The 25,855-nt window shown below is 61.9% G+C and overlaps 1 protein-coding gene across 4 annotated transcripts; it reads right to left on the reverse strand.

Annotated features, from left to right (window-relative positions):
* On the reverse strand, positions 1,274 to 24,365 carry GPR35 (G protein-coupled receptor 35). Of its 4 annotated transcripts, XM_018040002.1 has the most exons (3): positions 10,748 to 10,843; positions 8,987 to 9,410; positions 1,274 to 2,555 (listed from the first exon to the last, which is right to left on the reverse strand). In XM_018040002.1, the coding sequence occupies exon 3, from the start codon at positions 2,543 to 2,545 to the stop codon at positions 1,640 to 1,642; it is 906 nt and encodes a 301-aa protein (XP_017895491.1). In that variant the 5' UTR covers positions 2,546 to 2,555; positions 8,987 to 9,410; positions 10,748 to 10,843; the 3' UTR covers positions 1,274 to 1,639. The 4 variants fall into 4 exon arrangements, with proteins under 4 accessions (XP_017895491.1, XP_017895497.1, XP_017895484.1 ...); XM_018040008.1 differs by lacking the exons at positions 8,987 to 9,410; positions 10,748 to 10,843 and adding an exon at positions 23,857 to 24,365; XM_018039995.1 differs by lacking the exon at positions 10,748 to 10,843 and having other exon boundaries at positions 8,987 to 9,806.

Consider the following 25,855-nt stretch of genomic DNA (forward strand, 5'->3'; position numbering starts at 1 on the left):
CTCCCCCATCATCCTCTCCCCTTCTCCCATCTTCTCCTCCCCCACCTCCCTCTTCCTCTCCCCTCCCCCCTCCTCCCCTCCCCCACCTCCATCTTTCTCTCCCCCTCCCCAATTTCAGGTGCCAGCCTTGGGCTCCCACACAACTTGGGTCAGGGTGCCTCCTTCCCTCACCTCAGGGGTTCTGCCAAGGGCCCCTCCAGACTGTAGACCTGTCACCTCCCCTTCCCCGTGGGATGAGGGCCCCCAGCCCTGGAGCAGTGGCACCCTGCCAGGCAGGTTGCCTTTTCTGAGCCTCTCCACCCAAGGCTTCATCAGATCAGCTCAGGACCTTTGCTGGCCCACCCCTCCACCCTATTACTCCGTCTGCCCCAGACCACATGACTCCTGGAAGGCCCCTCCTCCTGTGGGCCTGGGTGTGAGGCCCCAAACTCCTCTGGCCGGAAGAGCTGGTCCTGGTCCTTCCTTGAGAACCCCTGACCTCCACCCACTCTCAGGGACCCTCTGAGGGGCCAGACGGGGTCCCAGGCTGGCCCTTGGGGTTCCCGGGTGGCAGGAGAGCAGGAGGGACCTGGGCCTGGGGCAGAGCAGGCTGAACCGTCATCTGTCTGTCTCTCTGCCCCTCCTCCCGGCTCTGCCCTCGTGCCCTCTGCTTGTGCCCTGGAGGCTCCTTCTGTCTCGCTCTGCTGACCATCTTCCTCACTCGCGTCCCGTCCCGCCACTGTCTCCGCTCTTTCCTCCACACTACCCACCCCCGTCTCCCGCCCCCGCTCTCCACCCCCCTCCACCCCCCTCCCGCCCCCACCCTCCCGCCCCCACTCTCCCGCCCCCGTCTCCCGCCCCCGCTCTCTTGCTTCCTCTCTGTCTGTCTCTCCTTCTCTCCCATCTCTCACTTTTTCTCTGTCCCAGAGACTGTCTCTGCCGACAGCAGCTCTTGACACCCAGGCTGAGGCCCTAGGTGGCTCCTGGGACTTCTCCACTTCTGGCCCTTGTAGACACCTGTGTCACGTGCTGACACAGAGGTTAACAGTCCCCCCACCTCTCCCTACACCTGGACTTGGAGCTCAGGACCAGCTGCTCACACTCAGGCCTGGGCCAGGCCTGGGACCAACAAGGCAGCTGAGGACCAGCCCTCCCTGGCGGCAGCCCCCCAGATAATGGGGAGTGGGCCAGGGTGGGAAGCAGCTGGCAGGGCCCGTGGAGAGCCCCCAAGTGGAAAGCCCTAGAAAGCCACCTGGAAGACGCCCCTGGCGCTCCACCTCCCACTACGCGGCCGTGGGTGGCACAGAGCCCCAGGGGAGAGCTTTATTCTGGGCCCTGTGGGGCAGTAGCAGAAGGCTGGCCACCAGAGCCTCAGGCACCTGGCAGACACCCCCCTCCCAGGGCCCCGGTGTGCCAGGCTCTGGACGCAGCAGGGTCCCTGGGCTTGGCCCCGCTCAGGCCCCAGTCCTCCTGTCCTCATCCTGCCTCTCTTCTGCCCTGGGGGTGGGGGTGGTGCCTCCCCAGGCTCCATGCCCAGGTTGTCCTGCTGAGTTGAGCCTCCTGAGTGTCCACAGCCCACGGCCCACAGCGAGTTCAGGGCAGACTGTGGGGCTGGTCTCTGGTCACTGGTCCCCCCGCAGGGGAGCCCATGGCTCATCTCCTAGGTCAAGGTCACAGTCAGACTGTCCTTGCTCTTGTGGGCCTCAGCTCTGAGGGACGTGGTTGACACAGACGCCTCCTTGAACTCCTTGGCCATGAAGTAGTAGCAGATGGCGTCCAGGCAGCAGTTGGCATCTGAGAGTCTGCTGGTGATCTGGATGGCCGTCTTAAGGGCACAGGTCTGCAGGCCCAGGGCCACGTGCACAGTCAGCACCACGTGGAAGGGCAGGAAGCAGACCACGAAGACGGCCAGGTTCGCCAGCACCATGCGAGAGGCTTTCCGCGTGGCTTCCACCTGGCCCGGGTTGGCCTTGGGCCTCTGGGTCAGGGCGGTCACCACCTGCAGAGAGCAGAACACCAGCACGGCCAGCGGCAGGTAGAAGCCCAGCAGTGAGAAGACCCCGGTGGAGGTGTTCCGCCCCGAGCGGACGGCGAAGCAGAAGCCACCGTCCTGCACATCCAGGAACCAGCGGAGCACCAGGGAGCCGAGGACCACGGCCCAGAGTGCGGCGCACACCGCAGCAGCCCGGCCGGGGGAGCGGAGCCTGCGGGTGCGCAGGGGGTGCCGCACGGCCATGTAGCGGTCCACGGCGATGGCCATGATCAGGCTGATGCTCATGTACCTGTTGAGCAGGTACACGGCCTGGGAGAGCTGGCAGAGCGGCGTGTCCTTGGAGGTCTCCCTGAAGTGCAGGAAGAAGGGCAGGGCGCAGAGCAGGCAGAGGTCGGCCACGGCCAGGTTGGCCATGTAGATGCGGGTCTCCGTCCACCGCGGCAGGCGCCAGCACAGCACCCAGAGCGCCAGCCCGTTGAGCACCAGGCCGAGCGCCAGGAGCCCGCCCAGGTAGGTGAGCAAGACTCCCTTGACCACTAGGGGCTCCCAGGAGCTGCAGTTGCTGCTGTTCATGATCCCAGGGCTGCAGAGGGGGAGCAGGGTGTGAGGTGGGCAGGCCAGCGGGGGGAGCCTGGCCACCCCACCTCAAGAACCCCACATTCACCTGCCCAAGGACACCCCAGGAAGCCCCGAGGCACCCTCCAGGCCACCTGTGGGAAACCAAGGCCTTCAGAGGCCTGTGGGCCTGAGATGGCTCGGGGAGCCAGCCCGGGGCTGGACCCAGGTCCCCGTGCCTGAGCCTGCCTCTGCAGGGACCTGCTGGCTGCTGGGCAGAAAGGACAGCGGGAGTGCACGGTCCACCCCCAGCCCCAGCCAGGCCGGCTCCACCTGCTCTCAGACCCCAGGGCCCCCACTCCACCTGCTCTCAGAACAGGGGCCCAGGGGTGACCAGCCTCGCCCCAGCCCAGTGCCATGCTCAGCAGGGGGGCTCAGAGGCGACTGCAAGACAGGGACTGGAGTCCGAAAGCAGGTAGACTGAGCGGCCCGGGGGGCCCCAGGGTGGCTCACTGCCCCGCCATGTCCTCCGCAAACCTGGCTGCAGGAGGCACCCGCGTCTGACGCACTCCTGCACCTCAGCAGGGCGGGCGCCTCCCGACTGGGCCCTTCCTGGCTACTGAGGTCCAGGGCAGCAGGGGCACAGCTCGGCCCTCCAGAGAAGTCCAGCCCCTCTCTCCCTCCTGTGCTGTGTCCTCTTGCTGAGGGGACGGTGGTTGGGTGCTCTGGTTCCCAGCCTCCCTCCCTCCTCCCCTCCGAGAGCCTCCCCAGCTGCCCTCAGCCCACCTAGACTGGCCTGATGCCCCATCTGGTTCAGGAGTCCCCTTGAGTTCCCTGTGGTCAGGGCCGCCCTGTGGTTCTGGCGGCCTTGGGGTGTTGCTGGGTGACCTCCACCCGGTCATCGTCAGAAGCTCCTACACGGCCTCACCCTCCACACCTCTCACTCCCCTGCACACACTCCATGACAGCCCAGGACTGCCAGGACCAGCTCCCCAGGCTGGCGATGGACTTGGTCAGCGGTCTGACGTTCCTGGTGTGGCACCCTGAGCTGGGCGGCACCCAGAGGCGTGGGCGTCAGACGTGTGGGCCCATGGAGCGTGCCTGTGTGAGTGGCAGGCACCCTCCGGACCCCCTCCCACACCCCACCTTGGTTCCTCTGGCTGGAAGGACCTGGAGGGGTGGGGGGAGAGGCCTTCCTCCCTCCATAAGCCCCGGGCCCCTGGGGGATCCCTGACTTTTAGGCGAGTTTGAGAAGGGGGTTCAGTCCATTGGAGCGGGGAGTCTGCTCCCCTGCCCCCACTCACACACAGGAAGGGAAGAAACATCCAGAGGCGGGGTATCAGGCTCACGGGTGCCGGGGGTGGCAGCAGGGTGCTCATTTCCTGAGACACAGCCCCCTGGGAGCGTCCAGGCCACAGTCCATTAGGGGAGCTGGCGCCCAGACCGCAGCGAGTGGGAGCGGAAATATTCCACCCAATTATCCTGGTGAATCCTTCTTAACTTTAAGTGCCCATTTGCCAGCAATTCAAGTTTCACGAACGCTTCCACTGTGTGCGAAGCCTCTCTCCTCGTGTTTGAAGGATTCCGCTTGTTCACTCCTGGTTCTCTGGCCCCAGGCCCACACAGGCAGGCTCCCCAGACTCCAGAACCCAATGGGGCAGCTGCTGAGGGTCCTCCCTGCCTGCGTGTCTGCCCCCGGCCCAGAGCCCCTGAGCCTGCTGGGAGCACCGGGTGATCCTGCCACACGCGCGCCTCCGGGCCATCTTCCCACCTGCCCCTGGCTCCTCTGGGCAGCGAGGCCTGCAGCAGCAGACGGTCACCCGGGCACTGCCTGGGACAGCAGGGGGAGGCAGGCCTGCCCCTCACGGGATGCCCTGCACCCAACGGCTGTCTCGGGGCTGTGTCCTGCTCCACACTTGTAGGCGTGTTAACTTTCAGTCCAGCCTCGTGTGGCCCAGTGTTTGGAGAAAGTGAAAGTGAAGTCGCTCAGTCGTGCCCGACTCTTTGCGACCCCGTGGATAGTAGCCTGCACCAGGCTCCTCCGTCCATGGGATTTTCAAGGCAAGAGTACTGGAGCGGGTTGCCACTTCTTTCTCCAGGGAACCTTCCCAACCCAGGGATCAAACCCAGGTCTCTCACACTGTACACAGACGCTTTACCGTCTGAGCCACCAGGGAAGTCCAACGTTTGGAGAGAGCAAGTTAAAAAATCTAGCTGCCATCTTTACATCTCCCCCTCTATAATGACTGATAACCGTCAGGCAGAAGGACATCAACTCTGCAAGATTATCAGGGTGCACGCGAGGCCCCTGCTCATGGGGCCTCTCCCTTGGGGTGGAAAAGGTTTGAGGGGTCAAGTCCCAAGGTCCAGCTCAAACAGCATCGGGTCCCCAGAAGCCATGGCAACCCACTCAGGTCCTGCCTACCCCAGGCGAGGGTGCGGGGCCCCAGGGCAGGGCTGGGGGGTGGCCGGGGCTCGGAGCGCTCAGCTGTGGGGGCACCGCCACTTCCTGCTGGGGGAGGCGGCCCTGGGAGGGGGGCAGCAGCCCAGAGGCTTCGCTTCCTGCTCCCACAGCGGTGGCGGGTCAGTCCGCTCCCCCAGCGGGGTGGGGGCCACCTTCGCTGTGGCGCTGAGGTGCCTTTGTGGCCCTAAGTGGGATCTGGGGCAGAGAGTGGAGTGCTGACCCCCGTTGTCCAGGCGCCGTAGAGACCTCTGGAGCTGGGACCCCAACTTAGAAATAGCCCAGGACCCGGGACGAGTTTCACAAAGCCGCGTTCACTGTGCTAGGGGCCCCCTCAGATCTTCCCTTCTAGCTTCAGACACTGGTCTAAGCCCACGAGAGACTTCAGAGACTCGAGTAAGGGGGGGCCAGGCCCCAGGAGTCACCCTAAGACCCTCTGCATTGCTGCCCACGAGTGACGTCCCGGTGCCAGACCGTCAGCCCCCACAGGGCTCCTCCTGCGGGTTACCTGCCGAGGTTCAGAACCCCGGCACAGCCTTCACCTGCTGAGACCCCTCCCCCTCCCCCTCGGAGACCCCCCACCCTCATCCCCGGAGACCCCATCACGGCCCTCACCCCTCTGAGACCCCCTCACAGCCCTCCCCCTCTGAGACCCCCCACCCTCACCCCTGAGACCCCGTCACTCTCACCCTCTGAGACCCCCTCACCTTCACTCCTGAGACCCCCTCACCCTCTGAACCCCCTCACAGCCCCCCCCTCTGAGACCCCCCACCCTCACCCCTGAGACCCCGTCACTCTCACCCTCTGAGACCCCCTCACCTTCACTCCTGAGACCCCCTTACCCTCTGAGACCCCCTCATCCTCAAACCTCTGAGACCCCGTCACGGGCCTCACCCCTGAGACCCCCTCACTCTCACCCTCTGAGACCCCCTCACCCTCAAACCTCTGAGACCCCGTCATGGCCCTCACCCCTGAGACCCCTTCTGAGACCCCCTCACCCTCACCCCTGAGACCCCGTCACTCTCACCCTCTGAGACTCCCTCACCCTCACCCTCTGAGATCCAGTCACCCTCAGACCTCCGAGCCCCCATCACGGCCCTCACCCCTGAGACCTTCTGAGACCCCCTCACCCTCACTCCTGAGACCCCCTCACCCTCAAACCTCTGAGACCCCGTCACGGGCCTCGCCCCCTGAGACCCTGTCACGGGCCTCGCCCCTGAGACCCCGTCATGGGCCTCGCCCCTGAGACCTCATCACTCTCACCCTCTGAGACCCCGTCACGGGCCTCGCCCCTGAGACCCCGTCACGGGCCTCGCCCCTGAGACCCCATCACTCTCACCCTCTGAGACCCCGTCACGGGCCTCGCCCCTGAGACCCCATCACTCTCACCCTCTGAGACCCCGTCACGGGCCTCGCCCCTGAGACCCCATCACTCTCACCCTCTGAGACCCCGTCACGGGCCTCGCCCCTGAGACCCCATCACTCTCACCCCCTGAGACCCTGTCACGGGCCTCGCCCCTGAGACCCCGTCACGGGCCTCGCCCCTGAGACCCCATCACTCTCACCCTCTGAGACCCCGTCACGGGCCTCGCCCCTGAGACCCCTTCTGAGACCCCCTCACCCTCACCCCTGAGACCCCATCACTCTCACCCCCTGAGACCCCATCACTCTCACCCCCTGAGACCCCGTCACGGGCCTCGCCCCTGAGCCCCCGTCACTCTCGCCCCTGAGCCCCCGTCACGGGCCTCGCCCCTGAGACCCCCGGCCCCCGCGGGCACTGACCGGACTCACTGATTCCCTCCTGAGCTGCTGACGCCTTGACAGGTCCTGCGAAGGGCTGGTAGGGAAGCAGGGCCGGGGGAGCCGGGCCCCCACGCTGTCCCGACCGCACCCCTCCTTAACGCCGGCAGGCAGTGGGCGGGCTCGCCACAGTGGCAGTGTGCGGGGCTCCCCACTGCCCTTGCTGGCCCAGACCGGGGCTGCCTGGGGGATTCCTGGGAGAGGAAGTGGGGTGCCAGCAGCCGCCTCTGTTGACGCCCAGAGAAGCAGTGGTCTTCCTGGAGACAGCGGAGCCGGAGGTCGCGACCTCCCGTGGTGCAGAGACACCTTCCCCGTCATCTCCCGGGCGGGGACCCCGTGTCTGCGGTCAGTGCCCGACCCGCCCCCGCGTCCTGGCAGGAAGGCCCTGCACCTCTGCACGCAGGGCAGCGCAGCACAGCCCCCTCCGGGTGGGTTTCCTGCCGCTCTGCTCCAACCCCCGCGCCCCTCCACCAGCTAGCCGCCTCACCGCCCCTCCTCGGAAGCCGGCCTTGCAGACCACCTCCTCCCCTTCTAGAATGTTCTCTCCTGTTCCCTCCCCTCTGAGCTCAGGGCCCCAGACCCTGCTCACAGGGACCACTCTGCCCTACCCCAACACCCGAGGGCAGCGCCCTGTCCCCTCGGCTTGGGCTGTCTGCCCCTGACCTCAGCACCTCTCCCTGCATGGCCTGTGAGGGGCTGGGGCGAGTTCGACCCCACCCTGCCCGTTTCCACAGGCAGAACCTGGGACTCCACGAAGGGGACTGGCTGGCCTCCTGACTCGGGAACCAGGGACCCTGCCCTGAGGAGGGGACTGGGCTCACCCTGCAGACCAGGCTGGAGGGTCCCACTGTCGGCCCCTGCCCTGCCGTCCCTCCTCTCCGACCACCCCTCCCCACCAGCTCCCAGCCTCTGCAGCCCTCTGCGCCCCTCTGCAACCTGGCGTTCAGCCACAGACCTCCTCCTGAATTTTCCCCGTGTCCTTGTCCCGGCCTGTGGCCGGGACCCCTCCTGCTCCTGCAGAGAGCAGGGCCTCACAAGTCCCATTCACGGATCAGCAGGGCCCAATGGGAGAATCAACCGGGTGGCCAGCACCCGGCGACAAGCAGAGTCTTGGCCCAAAGCAGGCGCATGTAAACATGAGTGGCCGCGGCCTGGAGTGGGGTGCAGCCCCCCCGCCTCCCCACCCCACAGCCCTTCCCTCTACTGGCCCTGCAGCCGACTCACCATCCCCCCACCAGAGGGAGGGCAGGGCTGGGTCCTTTCCTCCAGGTCCATTGGGTTCCCGGGGGTCCAAGAGGGTTGGCCCCACCAGGCCGACTTCAGAGTCCAGACCAGACCCATCCCCGCTGCCGGGCGGGCTCAGAGCCCTAAGGCGCCCTCCGCAGAGCAGGGCGGGCAGGGCCCGCAGCCCCGCTACTGCTCCAAGCTCAGGCTCAGACAAGGCTCCGTCGCCGAGGCCCCCCACCCTCACTGCTCAGCGCCCCTGGCCCCAGCACCCGCCTCTCCTGCTTCACACCTGCCCGAGAGCCCGCGTGGCAGCCTGTTGGGGGGTCAGGTTTCCAAATGTGGGACTGAAGGCAGGGGGCTCCTCCTGCTCCGGGGTCCTGGCCCTTCACCCCTCAGAATAGTTGGAGTTTGAGAGAAAAGACCACTGGCAATGCTGCAGCGGGGGGAAACACTCCTGAGATTGGATGTTGGCATCCCTGCCCTGTCCAGATGAACCTCTTCTAGGGAAGTGCCCAGAAGGCGGAGTCGCTCCCTAGGAGGCTGCTGGGTGTGCCCAGGGCCCCCATCCCCATCCCTACCCTTGCCCCTGGGAACCCCGCTGCCTCCGGGACCCCCTGTCCTCCACCACCCCCATCCCCGACGTCATCACGTGGGGTGGGAGTGATGTCCCCGCCATCGGGAGCCAGGAGTGGGGGACTCAGGACCGGCCCAGAACGAGGGCAAAGGACCCTGAGGACATGCAGGTGGGATGTCACGAGCCGCTCAGTGTGGCCACTGGCCGAGGGCCTCGACCCCCCGGCGGTCCTCCCCAGGGCTCCGTGACTCTGTGCCCACCCTGGCCTGGCTCTACACTGGTCTGCCCCCTTCCATGCCCACCCTAGCCGTGGGCGCCTCACTCGTGGGCACGGCTGGCAGGGCGTTGGGGAGATGGCCCAGGGGGACGCACCCGGCACAGGGGAGCCTGCACTCACCTCGTGGGGTTCACGGAGGGCAGGTCAGGACCGGGAGGCTTCCAGAAGGAGGCAGCCCTGAAGCCGGACCTGGGAGGTGGGCGGAGCGGAGTGGGGAGGGGCTTCCTGCAAGATGGAAGGGCCGGAGCCGCGGTGCCTCGGCGCTGGAAGGGGAGGCTAGAGGCGGGGCGGGCCGGCCTCGCTTTCACAATCTGGGCGCAGCTGGGCGCGGGGTGGGGGTGGGGGGAGCAGCGCTCTCCGCGGGGAGACGTGGCCGCTGCTGCGGGCGCAGGGGCTCCCTCACCGCCCACCTCAGCCTGAGGCAAAGGAGCGCTGGTCCTACCAGCCGCCGTGGTCTAACTGCTGCTTCCATCTTCCTGGACCTTGCCTTGTCTCCGGTGTATTGCTCGGGAGGACAGTTTACCCTGATTGCTGACCGCGGGCCCTTAGATGAGGGGGTGGGGGCAGCACCTCACTTGCCTCGCCCAGCGCCAGCCCTGCCCCAGGCACCTCGGGGAGGGGGCCGAGGGCACCCCGGGGGCGGGCCTCTGGGCCTTAGGCTCAGCCTTCTGTCGCTGCCAGCACTTTCTGTTCCCCTCTTCTCAAAACTCGGCTGGGAAACAACCCCCCGCCCCCACCACTGGTCTGGCCCCAAGCCGGCCTGGGGCCTGTTATTTGCACGCTGCCACTGTAGTGGGCAAGGCAGGGGTGACTACGGGACACCATGCGGGGGGTGCAGGAGGAAGGGGGGACACCCGTGGAAGCTGCTAGGGAAGGGGACACTGCCGGGGGAGGGGGAGGAGAGCGGTGGGCCTACAGCTCCTCCCACCACCAGCCTCAAACTCCCCCGAACCAAGGCCCTCCCCTCACCCTGACTCACCCCTCACCCCTGGGGACCATCCTCACCCCAACCCAGGCTCACCCCTCACCCCTGGGGACCATCCTCACCCCAGGCTCACCCCTCACCCCTGGGGACCATCCTCACCCCACCCCAGGCTCATCCCTCACCCCTGGGGACCATCCTCACCCCACCCCAGGCTCATCCCTCACCCCTGGGGACCATCCTCACTCCACCCCAGGCTCACCCCTCACCCCCGGGGACCATCCTCACCCCACCCCAGGCTCATCCCTCACCCCTGGGGACCATCCTCACCCCACCCCAGGCTCATCCCTCACCCCTGGGGACCATCCTCACTCCACCCCAGGCTCACCCCTCACCCCTGGGGACCATCCTCACCTCACCCCAGGCTCATCCCTCACCCCTGGGACCATCCTCACCCCAGGCTCACCCCTCACCCCTGGGACCATCCTCACCCCTCACCCCTGGGGACCATCCTCACCCCAGGCTCACCGCTCACCCCTGGGACCATCCTCACCACAGGCTCACCCCTCACCCCTGGGACCATCCTCACCCCAGGCTCACCCCTCACCCCTGGGACCATCCTTACCCCACCCTGGGCTCACCCCTCACCCCAGAGACCATCCTCACCCCACCCTGGGCTCACCGCTCACCCCTGGGGACCATCCTCACCCCAGGCTCACCCCTCACCCCTCACCCCTGGGACCATCCTTACCCCACCCTGGGCTCACCCCTCACCCCAGAGACCATCCTCACCCCACCCTGGGCTCACCCCTCACCCCAGAGACCATCCTCACCCCACCCTGGGCTCACCACTCACCCCTGGGACCATCCTCACCCCACCGCGGGCTCACCCCTCACCCCGGGACCATCCTCACCCCACCCCAGGCTCACCCCTGGGACCATCCTCACCCCAGGCTCACCGCTCACTCCTGGGGACCATCCTCACCCCACCTCACAGGAAAATGAGGCCCCATCTTGAGGAAACAGCCTTGAACTCCACCCCAGACCTGAAGACCGCAGGCGCTGTTCAACTGACTGGCTGTTCCTCCCTCGCCCAACGCTGCCCAGAGGCCCTGGGCTCAGGTGTCACCTGAGCCGCCAGACCGGCCTCAGGGCCTGAGGAAGGCAGGAGAACGGGGGGCACTGCACCCTTCCTGGCCAGGCTGCCCGCTCGTCCCTCCTCCCTGGTCCCCCCACGGCGACCGCTGCACCTCCAGGCGCGTCTCTCTGGGGGTCTGGGCCCCCCATTGGCTGTTTCTTCCTGAACTCGCACCCTCCATCTTCCTGCAGGCCGGTCCCTCATGAAGGGGCAGTTGGAGGAGCCGAGCTCTGCCCCCAGCCCCCCGAGGGACCCCGCAGGCCTGGACTGTCGAGAGCCACCTAGGGCCGGCGTCCTCTGTGCGTGAATGGCGGGGACTGGCCAGTGTGGGCAGGGCCGGGGGCCAGCTCCTGTCCTCGGGCTCATCACCACGCCTTGGCTGATCCTGCCTGCTGGACGCTCACTCCCGAGTCACCGGCTGAGGTGACACGGGACGGGGCTTTGCCGTAAGGCCAGGCGGCCTCAGTCCTCGGGCAGGCACACTGGGAGTCTCTGTACGAGACCCCCTATTTCGACATACAGTTGAATTTCTCCACAAAACAAGTTTATAAAAATGGAGAAGTGATGTGCAGCGGGGAAGGGTCTGCAGCAGGTGGGCGGCGAGCTGGCCCCTCAGCCCCGGGACGTGGCTGCCTGGGTGCAGCTCTTTGGCGTGAGACGCCCTCCACTCGAGACTTGTCCTGTGCGAGGCTCACCCTGCCGCCTCCGCAGGCCCTCGGATGTGACCTGTGACTCATCACGCACTGACCACCTGTCTATCAGACAGGGTCCTGCCGCGGAAGTGGCTGAGGGGCAGGGAGAGCCAAGGCCCCGACCCGACCCGCGGGGGTGGAGGGCAGGGGACGCGCACACAGCCCCAGCCGCTCTGCCACCCACCTCCTCGGTGAGAAGCGCAGGGCGCCAGGGACCCCTCCTCCCGCCCTGCCCCCACCGGCTCCGGGGGCCTCCCAGGGGGCAGGCTGCCTCTGCTGCTCCAGGAAGCGCTCCGTGGCCCGAGACCTGGCTGCTCACCCGCCCGCACCCCGGTGTCCATCGCTCAGCACCTGTGGCTGAGCGGGGAGCGGGCTGGTGGCCGGAGAGCAGGGCTTGGCTGTGCCCGGGGTGGGGGACAGGCCCCCTGCTGTCCCCACAGGCTCCTGCTCTCGCTCCAGGGGTGGAGTCTGGGGGACACAGCCAGGCCCAGGGGCGCAGTCGGGCTTGAGAAGGCCACGCTGCCTGCCCACCTGTGGCCTCTGGCTTGCACTGCCCCCTGGGCCCTCCTGCCGGTGAGCCCACGAGGGATGGGTGCTGAGGGGCCCAGGGATGACCGCTCTGTTTCCAGAAAGGAGCCGGCTCACCCGGGCAGCGGAGCCCGTGGTCCTCTGGTCAGATGACCAGCACACCAGACGCCCTCCAGGCTCTGGACTGCCGCTCCGTCTGTGACTACCGCTCAGGCCAGGGGCCTGGTGGCCAAAGGGCACATGTCCAGGGCGCATACTCCCACTCCGGCACCCAGGGTGGGCAGCTCTGCTGTCCAGCCCTCACGGTGCCCCTGAGCTCTCACCACACACTTCCCTGTGGCCCCCCAAACCCCTCGTGCTCTCAGACAGACCCCCTCAGCCCTACTGCCCTCTGCAGCCCCTTCCACAGCCCTTCGCCCTGGGACCCCAGGGTGCCCGACAGAGGCCCAGCCAGGCATGGCCAGTCCTTTCCCAGCTGGGGGACTTGCCCCAGGGAGAGAAACTGCATAGCTGGGGCCCCTGAGGGGTTGTGAGGGACCCCTGAGGTGTTGTGGGGTTCTGCCAGCCTGGCCTGGCTGCCCCCAGGGTCACCTCTGGGTCCCCTTGGGGAGTAGTTGGGCCTGAGGGGTGGACCTGTCATTCTGGCCCACAGAATCGGACCCACGGGCCGGGCAGCGGGGCCTCGGGCTTCCCAGCGCCTGGTCCTGACACCCCATCCAGCCAACAGTAGCATTACTCAGGGACCAGGGCCGGGGGCAGCTCCCCTCCTGCAGCCCCACCTCAGACGCCACGGGCAGGCGGAGCCCAGGATGGGGACGCGTGAGCACCATCCTGCCTCCCTGGCCTGGCTGGGCTGAGGGCAGGGGTGCCTGGCGGCTCATGGGGCCTCCTCCAGGGTGGCTGCCAGGCTGCCCGCTCTGCCTCCTGCTCTGAACCCTGGGACCCACCCCCCGCCCCCCACAGCGGTGAGGAGCTGGTACAGCTGGCCACAGGTTCCTGCCTCCCCCAGGGCCTCCTTCCCCTTTCTCTGCCTGGGGATTGTCTGCCTGGAAGGACCACTGCCCCACACCAGCCCTCCTCCTGGGGACACCGCCTCCCTGTGGCCTCCAGCCATCAGCGCCTGCCTGGTCTCGGGCCTCCCTTCCCAGCAGAGATGGCCATCTGGGCCCGCCCCAACCAGGCAGCTCCTGCCCACACTCTCTGCCCCTCTTTCTCTCCAGGCACCCACTCCCTGCAGGGACCCCTGCAGCCCGATAGCAGCTCCCAGGCGCTGTTCCCTGGTGGCAACCTCAGGCTGGGGAGTCTGGTGGGCAGAGAGCAGACGTGTGCCTCATGCACGTCATCTTCGCCTTGAAGTCAGCACCCAGGTTCAGAGCACCCTGGGGCTCTGTCTCTCCACGAGGGGGTCTTCCGCCCCCGACCCCAAGGGCAGGCGGCCTCCAGCTCAGGCTGGTACGAGCCAGTCTGTCTAGGGGGAGCCCAACTTGATCAGCACCCCAGCGACTCTGAGGCAGGAGGCCCTCTGGAGGGTGGGCAAGATGCCGACTGGTAATGCGACGGCTGGAAGGTTCACAGAGAAGGAGACGGAAATGGCTCGAAAGAGGGCCCCCAGCGTACAGGGCGCGGCAGCCCTGTCTCCCGTCAGGTGGGCCAGAGCCAAGTCTGACAACCATCCGTGGGGGGAGGACACCCTTGGACACTCTCCTCTGACTTCTAACCCCCTGGAGGGGCACCGGGCAGCATCCAGCTGGGCCCTTTGACCTTGTAACCCCACCTCTGGGAATCTCCTCCACAGATGGACGGCGGACTTAGGGAGAGGGTGCAGGAGAGGCTGATCTGTGGGGCTGCGGTGCAGCAACAGCCTGGACCCCGCTCAGATAGCTGTCCACGGGCCCGGGTGGCGTGGAGTCTGTCCCTTCCCTGCCATGCAGAACTGGGCAGTTGCAAAAAGTGAAGAGAAATGTCTTTGACCATACACTAGCTTATGGTCATCTCCAGGATATACAGTTAAGTGAAAAAAAAGGTGTTGATGCTCGTGTATTTATGTAGGAGCAGAAGGCTGTATTTTTTACAAATGGAAGAATAAGCCATAACATTTGTTTAAAATTAAATTGCTACCTGCAGGGACTAGGGAGAAGAGAGGTGAAGGGAGAGAGGGATCGAAACTGGACTTCGGAGAATATACTTTCATTTGTAGATTTGGCTTTGGAACCAGGTAAATATTTATGCAATTACTAAATTAAATTACATTATATTTTAAAAGGGATTCTTGAACTTGAAAGCAAGGTGAAGACAATTAATTTGCAAGATCAGTTGGTAGCATAACCCTACCAAATTCTTCCAAGCGATTTTAAAATCCAGTATTTCGACTGTGTATCCTCACAGCCTGACAACAAAGAGAATGGCCAAAACGTTCCATTGTGCGTAATCACCTTCCAAATATTTTTAAAACACTGTCTTGCCTGTACGTCTGTGTAACTGAATGATTTTTGTAAAAGTGCCATCTTCAATTATTTTCAGTAACCATGTTGTTGACAGTAGTGTGAGGTCTTTATTTTGAGACTGTTGTGCTATGGGATAAAGCAAGTGGATAACTGTGTCGGGCATTGTTGAGACTTCTGCTGTAGGATAAACGTGTATCAGCAATAAAACAGTAAAAACGAAGCAGGCCTGGGGCTTCCCTTGGTGGCCTAGTGGTACACAGTCTGCCTGGCAGTGCAGGAGACGCGGGTTCGATCCCTGGTGTGGGAGGATCCCAGGTGCCTCGGCACAACCGAGCCTGTGTGCTGCGGCCATCGAGCTGATCTCTGGAGCCGGAGCCACAGCTTCTGCAGCCCGTGCGGCCCAGAGCCCGTGCTCTGCAGGAATGAACCCTCGCAACAAGGAGCCCTCACTCCATCCTGGAGAGTAGACCGCTCGCCACAGCTAGAGAAAAGCCTGCGCAGCTATGAGGACCCAGGACAGCGGAAAACAAACAAGGAAGCAGAAACCTACTCGGAAAAGAAAGGAAGCCAGCTGACCCGAGTCTGCGAGGAGGGCATCAGTTTGTACTCCTGCTGGGTCTTATCTTAAAGATGAAGCGTATTTTTTCTGACTGCTGATAAGGCTTAGAAACCAACTTGCCTAACAGCCAGATTGTGGTCTCTGGCTAGCATTTCTCATGAAGAGGAAGGAGGCCTGCAGAGAGAAGTAGATGCTTTTAGGTCTGGGTTGGGGAACATTTGAGATGCACCCAGAATGGCTTTTCATACCAGAGAGCAAAGCAGATCAAGATGGTCACCAACACCAAAGGGACTCGAGAGCCACAGCAAGCTCACTCCTAGTGACCAGAGGCAGGACCGTCTAACACCCACAAGGAGAGCAATTTTCAGCAGGTTGGAGCACAGTGTTCACACTCATGAGTTTTCAGCTATACTTAAAAAAAGAAAGTTGCTTCATGAAGTGGTCCCGCCAAACCCCCAAAATCACACCTGAACCTGATCTAAGCTCTGGAGTTGGTCACCAGTGACAGGAGCTGCAGTGGGCACAGAACACAGCTGGTGGCACCCCAGGGGTGCCCACGGTGAGCCTGGGGCTGGGGGCCGCTCTACACGGCCAAGCCCTGGTCGAGAGGGGAGGCGGAGGGAGCTGGGGGAGGGCGGGCTGGGAGTCCGGGGCTAGCAGAGGTAAGCAAGGTCTTCCTGTGGAACAGGGAAGCACTTTTGGTATTCTGTGATAAACCATAATGGGAAAGACTATGCCAAAGTCTGTATATAGACATGTATATGTGCACACACACATGCTGGGAACGGCCGAGGGCAGGAGGAGAAGGGGACAGCAGAGGGCAAGACGGTTGGATGACATCACCCACTCAATGGACATGAGTTTGAAACTCTGGGAGCTGGTGATGGACAGGGAAGCCTGGCGTGCTGCGGTCCAGGGGTTGCAAAGAGTAGGCCATGACTTAGTGACTGAACAACACGTGTGCATATGTGTACATGTATGACTGCATCACTTTCTGTGCAGCAGAAATTAACACACATTGTAACCAAGTGTGAGGAAAAAGAAGTGAAAATGTTAGTCTCTCGGTCGTGTGTGAACCCTTCACGACCTCATGGACTGTTGCTCACCAGGCTCCTCTGTCCGTAGGATTCTCCAGGCAAGAATACTGGAGTGGGTATCCATGCCCTTCTCCAGGGGATCTTCCTGATCCAGAGACCAAACCTGGGTGTCCTGCATTGCAGGCGGATTCTTAACCGTCTAAGACATCAGGGAAGCCCAAACTACACTTCTATTTGTTTAAAAAAGGGGAGGTGAAGAGATGAGGCACGCTTGGTGGTGCGCCCGTCAGGAGGGGACGTGGACTCTGGACCTGCCGAACTGCTGGTGGCCAGGCAGTCAGGATGCTGAGTGGAGCGCCTTGTCCGCAGTGCAGCTTACCCACTCAGTGCGAGGGCGCGACATGAGCCGGGAGGGAGGGCAGGGCTTCTCGGAGCTCCACTCTGCCCAGTGGGACCGCGGGCAGTCAGACAGCACGGGGGGATCTCCTCTACTGAGGAGCCCCCCAGGTGTGGCCCTGCAGTGCGGAAGTCGAGTCGGGGCGGAAGCACCTCAACCCGGTACCCCCAAGGAGGCCTTGATGGCGATGCCCGGGCTGGGAAGGCAGGGGCGCGAAAAGCGTGGCCCCGCTGGGCAGGGCTGATTGCACTCTCTGAGAAGCCGGTGGGCGAGGCCTCGCCGTCACACACGGGATTCGGGCCTGCGGCCAAAACCCTCAGACCCCAGTGCATGCAGATAAACAGTTCTGAAGGTACACACAACAGTGGGGAAAGTGAGCGCTGGCTGCTCGCCCGATTCGGGGTGGCAACGACCTCGCAGTGTGCTTTAAAGCCCTTATCTTTCCTTTAGGCTGAAGTTTTGGTAGATGACCCAATATAATGTCTGCTTCTTTTAAAACCTCCTGGGGTCGATCCCTGGGTCAGGAAGATCCCCTGGAGAAGGAAATGGCAACCCACTCCAGTATTCTTGCCTGGAGAATCCCATGGACGGAGGAGCCTGGTGGGCCATAGTCCACGGGGTCGCAAAGAGTTGGACACGACTGAGTGACTTCGCCTTCGCCTTCGTTGGTGGAGCGAGGGCACCAACTGTGTGAGTCATTTGGTCACTGTTGAAGTTGGGGGTGGAGGGCACTTGGAGCTCATCATAGCCTCTATTATGAAAATTATGTCTATTGGAGATTTTCCAAAATAAAAAGTTTTTAAAAAGATGGCCAGCACCCCACTAAAAATCCACAGACAGACAGTGTGGAAAGCACATTTGGGACTTTTGATTCCAAAGTGGTGTAGGAGACAGGGTTCTCTGAGCGGTCCTGAAAAGACGAGAAATCCCTGAGCGTCAGAGGCTTGAGGGGCCGATGGCACAGGGCAACCCCGGGCCAACCTGTGCCCGAGAGAGGACTCCTGCCGAACAGAGAGTGGACGGGCTGTCTGAGCAGGGGGGCGGGGGCAGGGCAGATGGCGGAGCTGCACTTGGCTGACTTTCGGATGTGGTTGGTGCAGTGCAGCCCCCACGACCTGTCTACATGTGTGTGCGTGCATGTATGCACACAAACACAGGGACGCACATACATGTACACACGCCAAACACAGAGACACAATCACAGGCACACATACATGTATGCACACATAGGTATACACGCACGCACGCACGCACACACACATACGGCAGTTCGGGGCCACTCATGGGCCCGATGCCTGCACCAGCTCGCCCTCACGCTCCCACCTCCCCCACCTGCCTGTCCTGGGCCCCTCGCCACAGGCGCCCCGTGTGCTCCCCTCCCCTGTCTGCTGAGCCCCCTCTGGCAGGCCCTGAGCCGAGCAGCTGGCCTCCTGCTCGAGGTCGGTGTGGTGGCGCTGCACTTCTAGGAAGTCAGCAACCAGGCAGATTGTCAGGCTGCAGGGCTGCGGAAAGCCTGTGAGTTGGGTGCTGCTCAGATTAGCGTCCGGGACAGGGTGGGGACCGGGGAATCTGTTCCCCCAGGGGCCGCTGGCTGCCTGAGCAGCTGCTCGAGCAGGAGGGAGAGGACTTGGGGGACCGGTCCCCAGGGAAGCCCTGCAGGCCAAGAGCACAGGCCCCTCGTCCTCCCTGGTCCTGCAATGCACCCCCGTACTTCACCCTCTAGAGAAGACTGGCCTGGGCCTGCTCACTGCCTGCCCACCCTCCCCAGGGCACAGCTGTCTGCAGGGCCCAGCTAGAGGGTATATGGTGCCCCAAACCCACCAGGCCCAAGTTCTCCAGAAAGACATCCACACGCGCAGAGTCTGCTTCCCCAGTCCCTCCACCTCCACCACCGTGTGGGACCCCTGGGACCAGGGGACCCTCCCCGGTCAGTGCCCAGAAACATCCTCCCCGAGGGCCTCTGGCTGCCGCGCCTCAGACCCCCGCAAACCCCCAATACACCACCTTATTCCACCTCCCAGCAGCACTTGGCAGAGGGGAACCATCCCTAGTTCCTTATTTTAAAAGTGCTTTAATGCAACGTGGACCAGATCCAAACGCACACGAGGTACTCGTGCACAGTAGGAGGAGGTCCTCAGATGACCGAGGTACTCGTGCACAGTAGGAGGAGGTCCTCAGATGACCCCGAGGCCCCCTGCACGCCGCCCAGACTCAGGACCATCTGGAGGGGGCACAGTGCACACGAGGTACTCGTGCACAGTAGGAGGAGGTCCTCAGATGACCGAGGTACTCGTGCACAGTGAGGAGGAGGTCCTCAGATGACCCCGAGGCCCCCTGCACGCCGCCCAGACTCAGGACCATCTGGAGGGGGCACCCGGGGGCGCCTGCTAGGCCGCTTCCCCTTCGGCTCTGCGACGGCACGCGTGCCTTGTTCGGCTCTTCGTCTCTGGCCCTTCCTCTCACACCCCTGTTGTTCTCCATGTGGGTCCTAACTTGGTTCCCTGGGGCTTGGTCCTTGGGTCTTGGGCTGAGTTTCACTGGGGCCTTTTCTCACCTGATCACACACTCTTCATAACAGATTCACTCAGTCCTACTGATTCAAGAATCACCCCATGCCCACGACCCTGCCACCAGCTCCAGCTCAGACCTCTGGACTACACGTGAACTGCCCACCAGGCATCTTCTTTTGGATACATAACAAGCAATTTAAGTGCAGCTTGACCAAAACTGACCACATCGTCAAGCCCCTTCATCACCCCCCGACTCTGTAATCTTCCTTCAAATTTCCCTATCTCAGAAAATGAACCAAAACTGATCACATCTTCAAGCCCCTTTGTCACTCCCCACACCGCAATCTTCCTTCAGAGTTCCCTATTTCAGAGGATGACTCCTCTTGTTGCCAAGGCCAGATATTCGAGTGTCATTTTTAACGCACAAGCTTCCCCTCTCTCTTACATCCAATCAGTCATCCATAAGTTAAATATGCATATTGAAAGCCCAATAGCAACCACTGAAAAGATAAAACAAAGAAGTATAATAAATAAAATAACAGAGGAGATAAATGGAACATAAAACAATGTATTCCAGTTAATCCAATAGTGAGAGGAAAAGGAGCAAAGAATAGATGAGATAAATAGAAAACAGCAAGATGGTAGATTTAACCCAACCATATCAACAATTACATTCAATATAACTGGTCTAAAACTTCAATTAAAAGACAAAGAATATCAAATTGGATTAAAACAGCAAGAGGTGAAGGTACACTGTAAATGACACACACTTTACAAACAGATTAAAAGTAAAAAGTGATGACGAAGTAAACGAGTGGAAGATAGAAAATAAAACCTGATCGTAAGAATCATAAGGGCTTCCCTTGCGGCCCAGCTGGTGAAGACTCCTGGCAGTGTGGCAGACCTGGGCTCAGTCCCTGGGTTGGGAAGATCCTCTGCAGAAGGGAAAGGCTACCCACTCCAGGATTCTGGCCTGGAGAGTTCCGTGCAGTGTATAGTCCCTGGGGTCACATCACTGTCACTAATCATAAGAAAGCTGGGTTGGGTATATTGATATCTGTGTCTGTTAGTCGCTCAGTTATGTCCACCTCTTTGCAACCCATGGACTGTAGCCTGCCAGGCTCCTCTGTCCATAGAATTCTCCAGGCAAGAATACTGGAAATGAGTTTCCATTCCCTTCTCCAATATTGATCTCTAAGTAGATTTCAATACAGGGAATCTTACTGGAGATAAAAGGTGAAGCTTCATAATCATAAAAGAATCAACTCAGAAGAATAAATAGACAAATCCACAATTATAGTAAGCTATTCCAATACTCCTTTCTCAGTAACTAAGAAAAAATTATTAAGACTATGATAGATTTGAACAGTGTGAATCAACTTGCCCACACAATGTCCATAGAACTGTATACCCATACGTGGCCTTCAAAAGAGGCCATATGCTGGGTCATAAAGCAAGTCTCAGTACAGCTAAGAGGATTTAAATCATATATAATATGTTCTTCAAGTGCAACACAACTAAATGAGAAATAAGCAACAAAAAACTAAGCTAAGACGCTTCCTCCTTGGAAGGAAACTTATGACCAACCTAGACAGCATGTTACAAAGCAGAGACGTTACTCTGTCAACAAAGGTCTGTCTAGTCAAGGCTATGGTTTTTCCTGTGGTCATGTACGGATGTGAGAGCTTAACTATAAAGAAAGCTGAGTGCAGAAGAATTGATGCTTTTGAACTGTGGTGTTGGAGAAGACTCTTGAGAGTCCCTTGGACTGCAAGGAGATCTAACCAGTCCATCCTAAAGGAGATCAGCCCTGGGATTTCTCTGGAAGGAATGATGCTAAAGCTGAAACTCCAGTACTTTGGCCCCCTCATGCAAAGAGTTGACCCATTGGAAAAGACTCTGATGCTGGGAGGGATTGGGGGCAGGAGGAGAAGGGGATGACAGAGGATGAGATGGCTGGATGGCATCACGGACTCGATGGACGTCAGTCTGAGTGAACTCCGGGAGATGGTGATGGACAGGGAGGCCTGGCGTGCTGCGATTCATGGGGTCGCAAAGAGTCGGACATGACTGAGAGACTGAACTGAACTGAAATGAGCTGAAAAGTAGACAAAGCCTGGGGCTTCTCGGTGGCCCAGCGGTTAGGACTCTGTGTCCAGCGCAGGGGACTCGGGCTTGACTCCTGGTCAGGGAGCTCAGGCCCACATGCCACAACTAAAAAGCCCATGTGCCGCCACTAAAGCCCAGTGCTGCCAAATACACAGATAAACATTTTTTTTAAAAAATCAGACAAAGATTCTATTACAAGGAAACTACAGATCGACATCACGCCTGAGCGCAGACACAGAGATCCTGGGTAAGATGCCAGCGGGGGCTCCCTGGTGGCCCAGACTAAGAACTCAGCTTTCAGTGCAGCGGACTCGGCTCAGGGCCTGGCTGGCGAGGTAGAGCCCAAGCGCTTTGGGGCAACTAAGCCCAGGAATCGCGACTGGGGAAGCCTGAGCACTGCAACCGAGGACCAGCACGGCCGAAACAGAAGAATTAGCTGACCGAAGCCTCCCGTGCAGAGAGCAAGCAATCCACCGGCCACGAGCATCCCAGGACTACCGAGCGTATTCTGACATGAGACTGTCAATCTGTGTGATTCACTATTCCAATGAAACAAAAGAGAACGTATAATCCTCTCTGCTGCTGCCGCTGCTAAGCTGCTTCAGTCGTGTCCGACTCTGTGCGACCCCATAGACGGCAGCCCACCAGGCTCGCCCGTCCCTGGGATTCCCCAGGCAAGAACACTGGAGGGGGTTCCTTCTCCAGTGCATGAAAGTGAAAAGTGAAAGTGCAGACGCTCAGCCCTATCCGACTCTTAACGACCCCACAGACTGCAGCCCACCAGGCTCCTCCGTCCATGGGATTTTCCAGGCAGGAGTACTGGAGTGGGGTGCCATTGTAATCCTCTCAATAGAAGCAAAAAAATCATTCTACAAAATTCCACACTCATTTATGATAGAAACTGTCAGCACAGTAGGAATGGAAACCAGCATGCTCAAAACTACAAAACATTTCTGAGAGAAATAAAGATCTCAGAAACGAAAAGCCGCACCATGATCCTGGGCTGGAGGGCCCCGGCGCTCCCTGCGGCGGTCTCTGCGCAGCCAGCCTGATTGAGCAAGTGTTGCAGCGTGAGCTCTGCTTCCGGGGAACCGCAGCTCAGCCCGCTCCCTCGACCCTCACCCCTCGCCGGCTGCCAGCAGGAGGCCCTGCTGTCTTCCTTGGAAGAATGTAGCAGCCTTCTGGCCAGGCCCTCCCTCCAGTCCTTCCTGAGACTTCAACCAGACAAACACCTGTGCCTGTCAAACAGGCACACACCTGGCCCTGCTCAAAACTTGAGAGCAAGCTCCTCCCTCAGCCTGAGGCCTCACCTCCACCCTTCTCTCCATGTGCCCCAGGCCACTCCCCGCAGGCATGGAGAGCTCCAGGCACTGAGGGTGCCTCCCAGCCCTGCCCTGCAGCTGGCTACCCCAGGCAAGTCGAAGACCACCCACCCCCACCGCCACCCCCCCCCCCGCCCCCGCGTCGTCTGTCACCCCGCTGCCAGGCCTCTCTGGGTGACCTGTGTGCAGACCCCATGTCGTCTGTTAGATCACTGTCAAGCCTTTCTGGTGACCTTGTGAGACCCCTGTCATCTGTCACCTCACTGCCAGGCCTCTGGTGAACTTGTGCACACCGTCCTGCCTACCTGGAGGGCAGGGATGCCCAAGGTCTCATCCTCACGAGCTCACGGAGCGGCTTCAGAATGAACAGGTCAGGGAAGCAAGGTGGTGGACAGAGCTGTGCCGATGCCGGCGGGTCCCCTCCACGGGGCTAGGGCTGAGGGCTGAGCCCACAGGACGCACACATGCCATGCCCCAGCGTCACTCCTGCCCAGGCTCCGGACCCTGCAGGGGACCCTCAGGGGTCCGCCCAACCCAGTGCTGGAGCCTCGCGAGCAGCCTCACCTCCTGGGTGGCTTGTGAAGGACCAGGAGTCCCAGGCACCCGAGGCCGGGCCCTGGCCGCCCTTTGTACAGGGGATGGGGGAGTTGGGACATTGTGCACAGGCGTGCTCCTGAGCAAACCAAAGCCTCCCCTCCACGGTCTGAGGGGCCCCGAGCAAGCCGGCTCCCATGTGATTCTCAGGGCCGCGCTGTCCGGGCCCAGCAGCCCGCACCTGCTGCGAATCAGGGGAACGGCCTGAAGGTCACTGCACAGACCAGACCCGCCCCGGGCTGCGGCCAGAACCCACGGCCGCCTCTGGCTCCCCTGTGAGGAGAGGACCCTGGGAGGGGAGGGATAGGACCCAGGGCTGCAGAGCTGAGCACTCGGCGGACTGGCGGGCCCTGCCTGCCTACAAAGCTTGTCCTCAAAGCTAGAAAAGACTGCGTCTGATGGAGCAACCATGTCCAAGGCCGAGTGTTGGGGTCATAAAAGCCTAGAGGATCCTCGGGAACAAAGTGACTTCTCCCTTCATTTCAAAAGGCAGTAAAAGCTAGGATGAATCTGTTGAATATTAGGGAAGAAAAAGAAATTCAGTAGAACCAGATGAGGCAGACATGGGGCACTGAGCCGGGCATGCTTGTGAATGGAGAGAGAGAGATAGACAGACAGGAAAAAGGGCCTGGAGCGTCTGAGAGTCTCAGCCCTGGCCTGGCTGGCCCCGTCCTGCCTCCTGCCCAGGACGTCCTGCCCCGACACCTGCTTTCAGGGAGCTAGGGTCTTGATACTCACCCTAGGAGCTCTGCCTACCCCAAGGCTGACCTCGCCTGGGGAGGAAGGGAGGGCGGGGAGAGAGGAGGTCCAGGGTCGAGACAGGCGGACTCGGCTCCCACCGAGGAGGTGCTGCCCGCTGAGTCTGGAGCAGGAAGTGAAGACCACAAGGAAACTCAGGCAGGCATTCGGGGCAAAGTCTGCTGGGAAAGCCGGGAAAGGAGGTGCCTAGACCCGCCCACCTGGGTCAGCCAGGAGACGTGCCCAGGAGGGAGGCGGTCTTCACCCACCTGCATGCCCACAGAACGGGCACCCCAGGTGGGCCCCAGCCCTGGACACAGCCCTGGGCTCCGTGCAGTGTCCTCAGCTGGGCGCGGGTCCCGTGGAGCCCAGAGCGGGGCCTGGCTCTGTGTCAGTCAGTGTGGCGGAGGGTGGGGGCAGCAGTGGGCCTGCCCGGGGCCCCAGGCCCTCCCAGAGCCTGGGGTCCTGCCTTCTGCAGCCCCGTTCCGCCCGGGAACTCTGTGCTGGGCCTGGGGGCGGGAATCAGATGTGACATTAGACCGGCCTGAGGATGCTAATGCATCAGGACCTCCAGCTGGGCAGGAGGGGATGGGTTCAGACGGTGAGGACCTCGGGCAGCAGGTCCCTGTCCCTCGTCAGCAGGCCTGGAGCTACCGCAGCAGACACATCCAGACCGAGGACTCCAGGGCAAAGCAAAGGGGAAGAGTCTGGACACGGGACGGGCCAGAGCCTGCCCACACTTTCAGCAAGGACACTGGAGCCCAGAGAACATGAACTGCTCTCTGACAGCTCGGCTAGGAGGTGGCTGCCCCGACTGGAACCGGCCTGCCCGGCACGGAGGCTGGCCTGGGGAAAGGCCCCTCAGCTCAGCGGGCCGGTGCCTCTTGAGAAGGGATGGCACAACAGCTGGGGCAGGCCCAGGGGCTGACGGCGGGAGGGGGCCTGGTGTGAGGGGCACGGAGACTGCCCCCAACGTCTCCCTGCCTCTCCATGCCCAGACACCGCTTCCTCTGGCTCAGGGCACAAGGCTGGTACCAGCTGCCCCAGGCACTGGCTGCCTTTCCATCTGCGGTGGCTGTGGTCCTGCCCTTGACCCGACCCTGCCGTGGGACCCGGATGGCCCGAGTGGAACCAAGGGCAACCATGGGCCACCCTGCCAGCTCCTGGAAAAAAGTTGGCAGCGTTCCACCCTCCTTCTGGGGTTCTGGCGCCTTGCCTGGGGGTGAAGGGCTGATGGTGATGGGCGGTGGGCAGCATCTTACTTTTCAGGCTTTTTGGAAGGGGGCTGATCCGCAGAGCCCATGCCTGAAGCCCCGGCTCTCTGTTCTCACTGAAGTCACCAGCCTCCCAGGACCAAGTGGGGAAGGGACTGCTGCTAAGTCTCTTAAATGACAGAGCCGAGACGCGGTGGCTGGCTCCAGGGCGCCCCCAGAGGCCCCCGATGGCCCGGGGCGGGGCAGGCAGCCGGGGCTGGCCCGAGGGAGCAGCGTGCAGCAGGGGCTGGCTCGCAGTGACGCTGGTCATCCGGGCGGGGCCGTCAGGCAGGGGTGAGCTGGCCGACCGCAGCAGCCTCTGAGGCTGGGGGGACCCGCGGGTCTGGAGAGGTTCCCTGCCCCCCACCCCCTGGGCCTCTCCCCCGCTGACTCAGGACGAGTTCTTCTTCGAGGCTGCGGCAGCTGTAAACAGCACATCCTGTGGAGGCTCAGAGAGAAGCTGCACCCCAGGGAAGCTCTCAGCCGATGCCGGGACCAAGAGAAAACCCCGCAGGCCTGGGGCTTAACCACAGACGCTGATGTCTCCAACTCTGGGAGCTGGACGTCCGCGGTCGAGGCCCAGGCCAGTCTGGCTCCCGGCGAAGGCCCCATCCTGGCTTGCAGGCGGCCACTTCTGTGTGCTCACATGAAGCTCTGCTCCTTCTTCTGAGGATGCCTGAGGTTAACACCTGCCCAGGAGACCTGCATTTCATCCCCACGTGGGCCCCCGGGTGTACACGTCAGAT

The sequence above is a fragment of the Capra hircus genome, chromosome 3 (assembly GCF_001704415.2).
Source record: "Capra hircus breed San Clemente chromosome 3, ASM170441v1, whole genome shotgun sequence".
NCBI classification, from domain to species: domain Eukaryota; kingdom Metazoa; phylum Chordata; class Mammalia; order Artiodactyla; family Bovidae; genus Capra; species Capra hircus.

What these genes read in the sequence shown, in the direction of transcription:
- GPR35 (XM_018040008.1), bottom strand. Translation starts at nt 2,545, where the DNA reads ATGAACAGCAGCAACTGCAGCTCCTGGGAGCCCCTAGTGGTCAAGGGA.